Genomic DNA, 14575 nt, shown 5'->3' with positions numbered 1-14575 from the left:
ACAAATGTTAACGCATGTAACTTTAAGCTGACTTTCAGAGTAAATGAGTCAGATCTCACCTGCTCATGGATGATCTCTGATAACTCCTTCACCATTTCCTTGAAGTTGGACTTGAGGCCTTCATGGTACTCGAACTGGTCTTCCTTGATGAGGCGCTCGTTGATGTCCAGAGCCATGCTGCAGGCCTGCACGAAGCGCCTGAAGAACAGCGCCATACGATTACGACCGCCTCAGTGGGCCGTTTGTGGCTTCTTCATTATGAAGATTATGTAAAAGCGTACCTGAAAATGTCTCTCAGGTCTTTCACCTTCTTGTTGTTGTAGTGGCTGGACTTCTTGTCGTCCAGGAAGGCTCTGGCGTAGGCCATCGGACCAGCGTTGACCTTCAATACAAGCACATCTGTCAATCATGATCCTGGGGCGACATTAAACCCATGTACACAATGATATTAACAGCAAACACTGGAGGTGATAAAACATTAAAGTGTATCAGTGACATCACAATATTGATGGATTCAACATTTCAAATGTCGAAACTTTGAATATTATAATGTTTTAACTTTTTTTTAAGCATTTAATGTTTAATGCTTTTAATAATTGAATTTCTGTATTGAAAGGTTGAATTGTTTTGTTTTAAAAAAATATATATAATTAAAGTTTGAATATTTACAAGATGAATACATGTATTGTTTTACAATCGAATTCCAATAATTCAAAAATGAAATTTGAATGTAAATATTTTAGCCACCATACAACACCGAGACGAGAACCGAGCGGTTTGATCGAGCCTTCAGCCAATCATGCGCGAGCATCAACGATCATGTGACTGATTGAACTAGCTTGATACCGTTTGTATTGTCTGTTGTCACTATTATACCAAAATGTGTTGAAATTTAAAATGTAATTTCTAAATGTATTTATTTGGAATTATAATATCAAACTATAAAAAAATAATAATTATTAATTAAAATGATTTGTATTCCATTAAAACTAAACTAATGTAACATTCCAATTAATAACTAATGATTTATTTCTTTAATACTCATATTTTAAAAATGTGTGTGCGTGTGAAAACAAGCCGTGTGTATGGCGTGTGTCAGCAACAACATGACATATAAGAGCTAAAGATCGGCGCTAAATCAACATGAAGTCATCAAACTTGACTGTTAAGAGTCCTGAGGTTGTTGTGACAATGATTCACTTCAGATTTCATCTCTGAATATGTTGCAGGATCAGTTAAACGTCAGTTGCTCGTCGTCACCTGCACAGACACACAGCCCTGCAATTTGAGCTGCAGTTGGATCATGTCCACCTCCTGGCAGGAGCAGAGTTTGGCGAGCTCGGCCGTGCGCGCCTTCATCTCGTCGATGGCCACGTCCACCGGCTTGAGCTCGGCGTGCTTCTCCGCCACCACCTCCACGCGCTTCTTCACGTAAGGGAAGGTCTGGGCGGCTGAGCGGAGAGGGAGGGTCAGCGTCAGGAAATGGCGTGAAGCTGAAACGTGTCGGTGGTTTTTTTTCCTCACCGGTGAGGACGACCCTCCTCTTGCACTGCTCCTCCACGCCGCCGTGCTTCTTCCCCGACAGCGTGAACGGGCTCTCGAACACGAAGCGGTTGATGTTGTGATTCTTCTCGAAGTCCGTCTTCTTCTCCGGGGCCTCCTTCTCTTCAAAGAACGCTTTGACGAACGTCACCTGGACGTAGGCGAACTTGGAGTCCAGGTCCTTCGGGTTCACCTGCAGAAAGACGACAGATGCCCAGTAGTCGGTACTTATTATCGCGTTTATCGAATCATGTCGGTCCTTTCATCTCGTAGGAACATCTTTATCAAGATTCAATTATTCCTTAACAAAATTAGGGAAATGTTGTTCTTCATTTCAACCTGCGTGCGTGATTCTATTGTGGTGTGAAAGTATATCAGTGACATCAGAATATTATTGAATTCAACATTTTAAAGGTATTTATTCAAAGGTTTTTTAAGATTTAATCGTTTGTTTTTAATATTAAAAAAGCTTCTATACTAAAAGGTTGAAAACCTTTTTTTGTTTTTAAATCAAATTTAATTCAGAAATGGATTTTATTTTCATAATAAATTAATAGAATTTTACACAGTTTTATATTCTAATAAAATCTTAATTTGTAGCCTTTCTTTAATTAAATTAAACATATATTTTTGAATTATTGAGATTAAACTTTGAGTAAAAAAATACCAGAAATGTTTGAAAGAATATAACAATTTAACCTTTAACCAACATAAAAAGTGTAGAATACAATTATTTGAGTTTGACACCTTAAAAAAATAGAGGAAAAAACGGAAAACTTGTCGGACCAAAGCAGCAACACGATGGAAACCGGGCCACACCTTGTTAGAGTCCTGGATGATCTTGACGTTCTCTGGTCCGAACTTGTCTCCGTACAGCGCCATGAGCCGCTGAGAGATTTCTGCTAGCGTGGTGAGTTTTGGCTCCTTGTAGATGTATTCTTTGCCATCCTCTTCCTCGAAAAAACCCTGCAGGAGAACAACAGGTGAGAAAGTTACGACAAGTAAAATGTGGAGAGTAATAATAGTAATATAGTCAGTTCAACGCTTTGGTTAATGAGTTAGTTGCCCTTGACTCTAATAGTTTACATGATTGATTTAATCTCAAACTGAAAGGACTATCATCAAGCCTTGTTGTTCACAGTTTCGTTGGATGACTCATTCTTTTAATCAAAAGGACCGACACATGCCAAAACAGGTCTTTAGTCCGAGTCACACGGGACAAGTATTACCTGGAGACCTCTGGCAGTTTGGAATAATTGCGGAGAAAGTCTGTGTTTGTGATCGCGCAGGTGTGTCTTTCAGTAATTGAGCGCCTTTTACACCTGTATCTCAATGCTTCTGGTATACAAGAATGGAGGCTGCGGGGGCAATTTTGACAAGTGGTCTTATTAATTAGTACAACCCCCATATCTGGCATGGACACCTATGCGTAAAAAACAAACATTCACCAAACACAGAGGTCCCCAAGTAATACTTATCCCGTGCGAATAGGGCTTTACTCTTCAAGGAAACAGAAAGTGAGCAAATTAATGTTGATCCTTTAGTCTCAGTAAAGTCTGCGAACGATTAAAAACAAGAGACATTATATTTTCTATATTCTATATTAATACCTTAACATGGTTTGTATGGTCAATAAAATCAACATCCAGATGTCTTTATAAAAACATGTCTCTAATATATATAGAACTTTATTGATGCCTTTGGAGAATTCCTCTGGGACAGACCAGACTAAACAAACTTGGCTTTGACTGAAGTTCATTTTAAGAGATGGTTTCTTCTGGACAACTGACCTGTCCATAAAAAGCCACCCTGAAGAAGGTGCCCAGGAGTCTGCGGCGCGACTGGATCACCTCCATGATCTTGTTGTAAGCCCGGTGCAGCGTGTCGTAGAGGCGACTCAGTTTCTGGAGAAAACACATTTCACGTTACGATGATTGACACGTTTGTTTGCCAACAGAACACGGAAAAGACAAACGAACAAAGGAGCGAGAGGATGAGATAGAGAGAGTAGAAACACATGGAGAACGGTAACATAAGTTAGATCTGAGAGAAAGCAAAATGGAAAACATTAATACATGCGACAGTTTAGCCATTCTTTTTATTTGTTCTTTGTTCATTTATAGTCTTTAAAGTTCAACTAATGTGTTGATCTAAGTGTGTTTTAAATCGATGTTGGACTCTATTGTATCATCAGTGTGTGTTTGTACAAAACCTTCTTTTAATAAATATATTTACATAATAAAAATGTGTTTAATCCCCGCCCACTGAAAAGTGCACCTCTTTACAGTACACTGTAAGACAGTGCACTTACTTGCTCAGTGCTCATATTTCAACAGGACAGTACTGTCTCAAATCAATCACTGCAGTTACACACCTACAGGAAATATCTCGACAACTTCTTCTTCGACTACTTTTTAACTCTTTAATTGCCACCAGCTGTTAGAACACTAATGCAGACACTTGACAGCGATTTTTCGGTAAATGAAAGAAGTGATTAAATTGTTTTTCATCGTGTTATTATTGTTGTTGTGTTGTTTTTATGGTCAAATTTGTGTTTTCTTGAGATATTTATTATTATTATTATTATTTTATTATTATTTTATTATTATATTTACGCCAGTATATGCTCCGAAGACGCGTCGTCAATGACGTAGCTTCAGTTTAGCGTCATCTACGTCTCTAAGATGGAGGACGTTGAGGGTGGAAAGTGTCCATCGATCCACACTCAATTTTGAGTGCACCAATTGAGTGCTCATTGCGCTATACATTTTCACACACTTCTCATTGGGACGCACTTGTGCACTCAAACTATTAAGTGCAAGAGAATTAGAGAAATAAAGCACTCGCACAAAAATCATGGCAGAAATTAATTAGAACGAGAACAGGGGGAGAAAAAGAAAAAGATTTGCACACGTCCGTTCAATATATTTTAAAAGCAACTAAATTGAGCACAGAATGACTTCTTAAAGGTTCATAAGAGTTCAGTGACAAGATCAGTTGCTAAATTCACAACAGCCGATCGGATCTTTCTAAGAAAAGCAGTGAATAGCTCCACTTACGTCATACTCGTGATGCTTCTCATAGATGGGGATGATGAGTTTAGCGATGTGTGTGATGAGCTCGTAGCGTTCGGCTTTCCAGAGAGCTTCCACGCAAACCTCCAGCTGCTCCACCAACACCTCCTGCAAGCATGTTCGGGGTGAGGTCGCGACGAGGCACACGGACGTGATGGAAGGGAAACGAAGAGGGTCGTACTTCGGTGTAGTAGACGTCCTGCATGCCCGTGTCTTCCTTCATGGCGGCTTCCTCGTCGATGTTGAAAGTGATCCTCTTAAAGGCGGCGAGACCACTGGGGAACAACTCTGAGGACCAAACAAAACAAACCACTCAAAGTGAGAAAACGACAATGAAAGTTGATCAGTGAGGGATCAGAATATTGAATGGTTGAAACTTTTAATATTGTCATTGAAATGTTTTTAAGCATTATTCCTTAGTAATAATTGAATTAAAAAACGACTTTATTAAAAGGTTGAATTGTTTTTCAAATGAATTGAATCAAAACATTTGAATATTATCAAAATAAATGTGTTTTTATTTTTTTCAAACACACATTCTACTTCGCAATAATTAAAGAACAATATATTTTGAAATTCAATATTGTATAATTCATAGTTTTTTTTAATTCAATATAAATATGTTGGTATAATAGTGTCAACATGAAGTAACCTGGCACTATTTTGACTTAACGTTGGTGATGATACGCTGACCTTTAAGGATGTCAGTGTTTAAGATAAGATAAGAAACGGGGACTTCTGACGAGAGTAAAAGCAATGAATATAAATGGAAAAAAAAACTGAGAAGATAAAAAGTGTGAAAAGATAATATTATAATCAGACTCAAACTTCCTGTTAAGGAAATTACTTCGGACTGCATAAAGATTTTGGCCCTTTGTGCGATTGACTCTGACACGGCTGTTGCTGTAAACAATGTAACGCAGTATTATCATCACAGCATCAAGAAAAGAAACGTTTGTGACCTGTTCTTTCCCAAGACATTGAAATATTCTACAATATCTTTCCATGGTAACATACTCTACGATACATCCTGTCAGTATTATTCTGCACCACAAAAGTACCTACTAGTATCAGTACACGTCGCTGCTACTAAGCCTCTCCAGCAGCAACAAAAAAAACACAAGGAAGTTAACATATCTGTCCTCCGTGACCTTCCACGCTCCCCATTATTTCCTCGTATGATCGAACGACTGATGTTGGACTTTTAGATCATTAGAATTCTCACTTTTTCTGTGCAAATACTCTGCGATCAAGGCTGCAACATGGACGTAGCACATGGCCGCCTGCAGGAAAAACACAACACAATTTTGAAGAAGATGATTGCACAATACAGTGGTTAATCACAATATTGACTTTCACGCTGTGTAACTGTATCCGTTATTTTAGAAACACATCACTGAGGAGCAGCACCTTATCGATGTTAAAATCACATAACTTAGTGGTTAGGACTAGTAAACACACCCACCTTACATGCCTTTCTACACACTGCTCCACTTAGAGACATCTGTGTTGTGTTAAAATTATTTTTTCAATTTTGCTAAATCAAAAGTTATTGACATCCATGATTGGTTGGCTGGGCGGCAAAGCATTACAGGAGCTGTTCAGTTCACCAAAATGGTTGCTGAGAGAGGATGGTTATTGAAGCTTGCAAAATTAGGGTTTGCAAACTCCAATACATTTAAAAAATGACAATCCACCTCTACACAGACAGGATTTAATGGAGTTTGTTTTTAACCCTTGTGTAATCTTAGGGTCAAGGTGACCTATAGACAAATGTGTTTGTGGTATCCCTTGTGTTGTCTCTCTGTCAAGGTCAACAGCCTCCATGTCTCCTTTGGGTCACTTTGACCCTGGGATAACACAAGGGAGATTATAACCAAGACAGTTATGTCAATATTTAGAAAAAAAAGAGTTTTCTTTTTGAGTCTTTGGAATAAACTAATGAATTTGAATTGGACGATTACCTCGGACACGTCCCCGTTCTTCAAGTGCGCTCTGGCCATGCTGTCCAGCCAGGTCCGCCTCAGTTCAGGGGTGCTGGCGTACGAGCGGGCCAGGCTGTACTGGAGGTCCAGCAGCATCTCCGGGTCCTTCTCGTGCTCTTTCATTTGGGCAGTGGCCATCAGTACCGTCCTGATCCTCTTGGTCAAACCCTTCACCTCCGATGGAAACGATGTAGACTAAAATACAGTTTTTAAGTCATCAAAACGATCAGCAAAGAACCCCCGGGTAATAGAGGAGGAGAGTTTCTGTTGAAGGGGGTCACAGGGGTTTCAAGACTGTACCTTCATGGCCTTGTCGCTGTTTGCAAAGTTGTTGATAATAGAAAGAGACTCCTGGAAGCGAGAGCTGCCAGTAAGAGCCACATCGGAGATCAGCTGACTCACTGCGATGATAATCTGCTCCAGGGACACAAAGTGTAATGTGAGAAGCTTGCGAAGCTTTCACTTCCTGGAAGCTTGTGATACCAAAAGTAATCGTTAGTACGCCCCGACATAAGTTAGGTACGTTGTAATGGGAGAAAGCACAACAACAGTTAAATTGTGTACATATTTAAACAGTATGTACCAAACCTAATACATAATGGCTTTGTGATAAAGTAAATGTGACTCTGTTAAACATTTAAGTGCTTATTGTGGTGGTGCAGAATTGAAAAAAACTGAAACACATTTGCAACCTCCGAAAAAATAAATGTATAAAATGAAACAAATGAACAAACTTAAGTTGTTTCAGAGTTTGTAAATGTATTTCAAACTCATGAGACAAATTTACAAACTCATGAAACAAATGTACAAATGTATGATTTTATCAAAACCGTAAGACAAATGTAGGAACTCTGCAACAAGTTTACGAACTCATAAATTTCCAAACTTGGCAAATTTGGTTCATGAGACAAATTTAAATTTGTTTCAGTTTGTAATTTTGTTTTGTGAGTTTGAAACAAATGTTATCGTTTGAAACACATTTACAAATTCATGAAATGTATTATCAGAGTTTGTACATTTGTTTCAAACTCAGAAAAAAATGTGTTTCAAACTCACAAGCCAAGACTACAAACTTCTAAAACAAAAAATATTTGTACATTTGTTATGCTCTTCTGAGCAGCGGCGGGCCGTCAGGGCCAGCAAGGCCTTCTCTGCTGGCCTAAACATAATCATTTTCATTTAATTCATTTAATTTAATTTTTTTTTTTAAATGTTATTGTTTATTTTTCATAAATATGTATTAAATTATTCCTCATAGTCTTTTCTCTTCATTTAATTTCTTTCCTCTTGCTTGCAGTGCTTCCAGGATTGTACGTTCATGTGAGAGCTTTCATCCAATCATATTTGAGCAGCCGTTAATGTGTTACCAGAAGAAATCTACCCGAGGCCTTCAGTCATTTCAGAAGTAGCTTTAGTGCATTGAAATGTGCATTGAAAATCAACGGCAGTTGATGGATTATATTAACCAATCAGATTCAAGTTGGCAACATCAACGTCAGCGTCTTGGCAGCTACTCTTCTGAAAGCTGCCAGGACGCAGAACATGTTGAACACGTTCATGTCCTCTGATTGGATAGCACTGAGACTAGTCACATGGAGCGAAAACATTGATTTGGGTTAATTTAACAGTCTTTCAACACACAATGGCTGAAGAGCTTGATCTGGTCGCGGATATACATTTTCAAGAAGGACTTTTCAAGAAAAGCTGAACGTTGTTAAGAAAGTTATACTAACTTCGAGACGAGTCTTTCACGAGCCTCAAAGGATTTATCTTGTTCATCTATCTAGGATTTTATTTATTGTGTTACTCAGTTTGGATGCAAAGCGTGTGTGTGTTGTGGCCATGGAAACCACGCAGACTGTAGTCAGAGTGATATTTTGATATAATGCACTGATGTTGTGTTCATCTGATGATGATCTAAACTCCTTATTGACCTATGACAGTTAACGGTCAGATCCTTGTGGAGTATAAAGAACCTTAAAGTAGATTGAGAGGTGGATTTACCTGTCACGGCTTCTGGGCCCACAAAACAAACAACAAATGTCTTCTATAAACAGGTTTGCCTTAATCAGATGACAGATAAGATCAGGTCTTTTAAAGATAAAGCAACGTCTCTTCTTTTCCGGATTACTAACCGCACAGAAAACTGTCAGAAAACTTCATGATACTTTAGACCCAGAGATCTGTATTTGAAAATGGGATTCAAGTACTTTCTTTTGTTTTGAATCTATAGATGTTGCAATCTATGGAAAAAAAACATTTTATGGTCATTGTATATCGGTGGTATAACCAGCTCAGATTATTATGAATAAAACTCCGATCCACTGAATCCATTCGTGGGGTCCACACTAGCGAAGCCTCACCTGCAGGTGGGTTCGCAGAAAGGTCTTCCTCTTGGTGAACTCATAGTTGTTCTTCATGAGCAGGTAGAGCAGAGCGGACGCCTCGGCCCGCAAGGATGCTAGTCTGGACACACAGCACTTGAGCACCTCGCAGCACAGAGCCTCACACAGCGTCACGCGGCCTTTGAACAGCACTGAAGGAAACTGTGAGATGAGGTCTTGTTAGAACCAAGGTAACTACATTCTAAAATATGAACTTAAAACTAATGCGACATTTCAGTGACAGTCACTACAAACTACTGCAACGAAAACAAATGTCATTAGTAGAAGCTGCAACTTATTGAGACTAAAACAATATTTATCAACAGACAATATCACAAAACCTTTTATAAAATCAAAACCACTGGTTTATCATTTGATCTCTTCGTCACTAGCAATAAAAAAGTCTGTCTTGTTTAATCCTGTATGAAGTTGGCAGCGTTCTAATCTAGATCTATTTTTGGCAGCAACTCACTTTCACCAAGCATACCTGTGTGTTCATACCTTGTGAATAAAAGCCCGGAGGGCAGCGAACACATGTTTGAGGGCTGCTTCCGATTGGCCGACTTGAAGGAAAGTCAGGTAAACATCAAATACCTTCTTCATTAGGTGGTTATGACCATCACTTTCCAAGAGCTGCGTCTAATGCACACAAAGAAACACACCATTCAAGTATAAGGAACCAGGTTTGTACGCTACTCTTGGATGTTTTGTTTTTTTTGTATACACACCGACCTTGAAACACTGGCTGAAGAGAGCAAGGATGTCCAGAACACTGAGACACACCTCGCTGGAGACGTTTCCCTCCAGAAGAGCCACATGATGGATTTCTGCTTCTGAGGGGCCCGTCCCTACAACACAATTCAAACACACGTGACACACACGACCTAAACAAAAACAAACCTCTTGTAACAACATAGAATCAGGGATGGGCACCAGACGGGCACCAGACGGGCAGCTAACAACACAGACTTCGAATAAGCCTTTAAATAATTAAACAGACCGTCTCTCTTTATGGTCTCTTAATGGCTCCATCTATGCATCGATGCGTCACATTTACCATCTCTAGGAAAAAAGCAGCAACTCATATCAGGAAAGTAATCAAAACGCCGTCCTCAGATAAAGCAGTGAGTGACATCTAGTGGACTGAATAGAAGCTTCATGAAGCTTCATCAATCCATTGCTACAAACTGGCTGTTAATGCAAATTGGAAGGTGTTGAATATTCACAGAACTCTTTTATTTTTCTTCAAGGCACAAGTTATTATTTGCATATAAAAGATAATAAGACTCTACGACTGCCAAGAAGTGGGTTTGACGTAACTTTGTGTGAGTTTGATAGATTACTCCCTGATCTCGCTACAACCACAAACCAAATTGGAAGGTTATTATTAGATTCTTGGAAGTCTTTCATTTTCCTTCAAGGCACAAGTTATTATTTGCATATAAAAGCTAGTAAAAGACTCAACAACTGTCAAGGAGTGGGTGTGACGTAACTTTGTGTGAGTTTGATAAATTACTACTTGAAAAACCAAATAAGAAGGTGTTGAATATTCATAGATCTCTTTCATTTTTCACATTTATCAGTTGATATTACATCTATAAACGAGACAAGGGCACTTTCTTTGCATCTATACTTCTATATTTTTATTCTATTATATGTGTACTACTTAAATGTTTAATTTATTAATGTAAATATTAGATGGAAGTACAGTATATCAGTGCTATTAGAATATTGAAGGGTTAAATTAAAAAAAAAAAAAAAATCAAGGTTTAAACTTTGAATAAGTTAATTATTTTAATGATTTAATTCAACAATTTCTTTTTAGAAAACTAAATAGATTTTAACTGAATAATTTAATTCAATAAATTGAATAATTATTATTATTATAATTTCAATTAAAAGGTTTAAATATTTTCAAAAGGAATTCTTTTTTTACGCATATAGTTTGATATTCTAGTTTCAATACCTAAAAATAAAAAATAAAACTATTTTTTAAATGTCATGTAGAAAAGTTACACCAATCAATACCATTGCTTTAGAATACGTCACGATGACTTGACGCGCCAGTATTCTATTGGTGGTGTCACTATTAAAAATTAATTTAAAACAGTAAAAAATTGAAAGTGTTGTGTAAGTAAATGTAAGAATATATTTTATTTTATTTCAATTATAAAAAAAATAGATGCAATTATTCAACCTTTCAATATAGAAATGATTTAATGAAATATTAGAAAATAATTTCATGCTTAAAAAAACACATTTCCATAAAAATTGTTAAAGCTTCATCACTTGTTAAAATCAACCATGATCAATAATCTGACACTGATATACTTCTATATTGTATGTTCTGTTTCGTTAGGATTGTATTGTACCTCTGCTTTCCTGCCTTGGCTACTGAGTGTATCTACCTATATTGAGGGTGAGCGAGGCCTCCATGGTGCTGAACTGGCTGATCTTGGTCTGCAACAGACTGGTCCGGTTGTAGCGCATGGCTGGCATCGTCTGCGATTTCCTGTCTGCTGAGAAGAGCTTGGACACGCACACATCCTGACTCCTGAAAGAAAAAGGGGCAGAACTAAGGGTCAGGTATCTACTTTCCTCTAGAAAAACAGCATTAATAAGTGATGAGAAAAATAAATCTGTGAAGAGGAGAGACAGAGAGAGAAGGAGGTGTGACAAGGGAGGATGGTTTTGATGTGGAGTCCGACTTCCTGTGGCAAACGATGACCACAGAAATAATGCACTCAATAGGTTTTCCTTACCTCCCAATAGTCCGCTTCCCGATGTATCGGAACTGGACGAGGCAGATCCTAAGAAGAAAACACAATTAAAACAATCACGACTCGAAAATTAAGTTAAAGATGTAAATATGTCTAAAGCATCTTTTGTTGTCCTGGACAGCAACAACATTAAATACATTTCATTATAAGGCAGATTCAAAAGACAAAAAGGAAATTAACAGATAAAAAGGTGACGTGAAGAACATAAATATAAAAATACATTATCAAGAACCCAACTATACGTATTACTACTCACTCTAGTAAACTCAGAAAGTTGGTGACGTCCGCTGGGTTCAGTTTGATCCAGTAAGCCGCCAGAGTGTCTGCAGTGACGAGATCAAATCATTTATTCACGTAATGATGTCACTTCCTGTCCGGTGAACAACCACTTACCTTCCGACAAGGTTTTTACAATGTGCAGGAAAGAGAGCAGAAGCCCTCGGATCTCATAGCGACCCAGTCTAGAGGTGGAAGGAACCGGACTGCTGCTCATGGTGGAGGCGCGGCGCTGCAGCTGTGATGAAAAAATGAGCCTGTAATGTGGTCCTCATTGACCTTGACGCAGGTACGACAGAACCTCACCTCAAAACTGTCTGGAGTTCCGAGGTCCATGAACAGGGATCCTCTGGAGTCCTCTCTCCTCACTTGTCCGTTCTGGTACAACGGACCTGCAGCAAGAGCACATTTTAAATCATATTTCTTTTGTAGGTTTGTATTTTACCATCAATCATGTGTTACCGTAACTTGTTAATTTGTGTTATAAATATAACAATAAATAATATATATTATATAATATATAGTAACATTTAAATTAGTGCCACACTATTGTACTGTATTGTACTACTCTATTGTACTATACAACTAGTGTTGATGAGTTTTGTAATCTTTTGTTGTTGTCATCACTCTTCGTCACAATCATTTTAATACATATATTCTAATATGTGCTCTATGTTTCATCCTTTTCTATGAAATTGTTGCAGTGACACAAAAAGAAAGAAAAATAAATAAAGGTATATCTAACCTTATCTTATCGAGTCTTCTCGTTCAAGGAACTAGTTATTATTTGCATATGAAAGCTAACAAAAGACTGGGTGTGACAGTACGAGTTTGATAGACTACTTCCTGATATCACTGGCAAACCAACCAACCAAACATTGACCTTGTGTTGAAACAAAAGGGCATTCACGGAAACCCATGTTATAAATATTGTTCATAAACATTCACATTAGCATTCATGCAAGAATAGTATCAATTCACAGACCACTTTAAAAAAGGTAAAAAAAATAATCTTTGGAATCATAAAGTTTATCTAATCTAATCTTTATTAACACGGATGCCATGATCTACGATCATTTTTACTTTGGTCCATCGCTACCATCTAGCGGCCGGGAGTGTAATTGCAACACAAAAAATGAACCAAGACGCTGTGAATATTTGCATGTTAATTGTTAATTACAAAAACTTTAAGAAAAATAAATTATTTAATTGTATTTATACACAGTTACTATACATGATGATAATAAAATAAAATATGATCACAAGGCCAAAAATCAAAAATATAATGTATACAGTGATGTTGAATATCGATACGTCAAGAAATGCTGCAATATTTAAGTTTATGGATATTTGACAGCACTAATATTACAGCAAGAGTTTTATTTTATTGGAAATTCTCTTTACAATTGTTGACATCAAAAATCTCCGTCCCTTATGTCATCATAACCACTGGTTTATCTATAGGTCACTATATCAACATGAACATGGATTGACTTTCATTCGAGCTAACCATCAGGTGGGTCACATGACACATGTTTTGTTCTGGATTATTCCAGGATCACAATACTGAGCAACATTTCTAATCTCTGGTGGATCTACCGACAAAGAAGTAAAACTCACCGTGGTCTTTCTCCAAGGCGGTGCTGATTCTCCTGCTGTCGATGGAGCTGCTGGACATCAGGTCATCCCTGGAACCCTGCGTGAAAAAATCCGTTGACCGTCTTCTCTGGAATGATAGGTCTTCATTCAATGTGACTCACGTTAAGACCCGGGCTGGAGGTGGAGGGTTGAACAGACAACTGCGTCAGGTTTCGGTAGAGAAGCTCCAGTAGCGGCAGGTAGAGCAGACAGATCCTGGCCTGCTGATTCTGGAGCAGGTCATGAGATTTATTTTTCTAAAGATGAGGGAAATTCTAAGTTCGTTGCCTACCTTGTAGGTGGTGTAGCGGTCGTCCGTGGAGTGCTTGATGAGGAGGTTCTTAAGAACGCTGACAGCCAGCTGTCGGACCTCTGGGCCCTGCAGCAAGGCCTCCACTAGTTCCCTCATCAGGAGACCCACCAGGAAATGGTTCCGACAATAGTCTTCCGTGAGGCTGAACTCCAGGCTTTGTTCTGTGGTTACATGAGTACAGCAAGTGTAAGGGGGAAAAAAAATCAGTAAAAAAAAAGGTTTAAAAAACAGTTTTAAGGGTTAGTTAGTCGGACTGTGTTTTGGCAAGAATCTGGGGATTCGATACCTATGAAGATACATGTGTGACGATACAATATATTGCCATATTTTGCCATATATTGCGATACATTCATTCATTCAGTTCAGTTTATAGCGAGGCAAAAGGATATATTTTTCTTTTCTTTTTCTGGCTTTTACAAAAAAGAAATGAACAAATACTTTCTCTGATCAAATGTGAAAGTGTTCATAGGAAAGTGCTTCCCAAAAAATGTAAACTTATATCAATAATGAAGCGCATTAACATCTCAAACAACCTGGAGCAACATGTAATATCCAGTATCTGTCAGTGTTTAATTTTCTAACT

At 38.0% G+C, this 14575-nt stretch overlaps 1 protein-coding gene across 2 annotated transcripts in view; it reads right to left on the bottom strand.

Moving 5' to 3' along the window:
* dock11 (dedicator of cytokinesis 11) overlaps nt 1–14575 on the bottom strand; it is a 59457-nt gene that overhangs the window by 5019 nt on the left and 39863 nt on the right. For both annotated transcript variants that reach the window (XM_087788670.1, XM_087788671.1), the window contains 22 exons: nt 13972–14153; nt 13802–13909; nt 13662–13737; nt 12348–12433; nt 12159–12279; nt 12022–12088; nt 11748–11795; nt 11394–11539; nt 9718–9833; nt 9487–9624; nt 8965–9147; nt 6902–7015; nt 6581–6796; nt 5842–5899; nt 4798–4904; nt 4602–4724; nt 3333–3446; nt 2362–2508; nt 1525–1735; nt 1261–1451; nt 282–382; nt 60–198 (listed from right to left, as the gene is read on the bottom strand). In XM_087788670.1, coding sequence (XP_087644796.1) covers nt 60–198; nt 282–382; nt 1261–1451; nt 1525–1735; nt 2362–2508; nt 3333–3446; nt 4602–4724; nt 4798–4904; nt 5842–5899; nt 6581–6796; nt 6902–7015; nt 8965–9147; nt 9487–9624; nt 9718–9833; nt 11394–11539; nt 11748–11795; nt 12022–12088; nt 12159–12279; nt 12348–12433; nt 13662–13737; nt 13802–13909; nt 13972–14153 — 2792 coding nt within the window. The remainder of the gene's footprint in view (nt 1–59; nt 199–281; nt 383–1260; nt 1452–1524; nt 1736–2361; nt 2509–3332; nt 3447–4601; nt 4725–4797; nt 4905–5841; nt 5900–6580; nt 6797–6901; nt 7016–8964; nt 9148–9486; nt 9625–9717; nt 9834–11393; nt 11540–11747; nt 11796–12021; nt 12089–12158; nt 12280–12347; nt 12434–13661; nt 13738–13801; nt 13910–13971; nt 14154–14575) is intronic.

The sequence above is a fragment of the Callionymus lyra genome, chromosome 4, assembly GCF_982586985.1.
Source record: "Callionymus lyra chromosome 4, fCalLyr1.hap1.1, whole genome shotgun sequence".
In the NCBI taxonomy this organism is placed as follows: Eukaryota; Metazoa; Chordata; class Actinopteri; order Syngnathiformes; family Callionymidae; genus Callionymus; species Callionymus lyra.
Note: the sequence above shows the minus strand (reverse complement) of the source record. Positions and strands in the feature narration are given on the sequence as shown.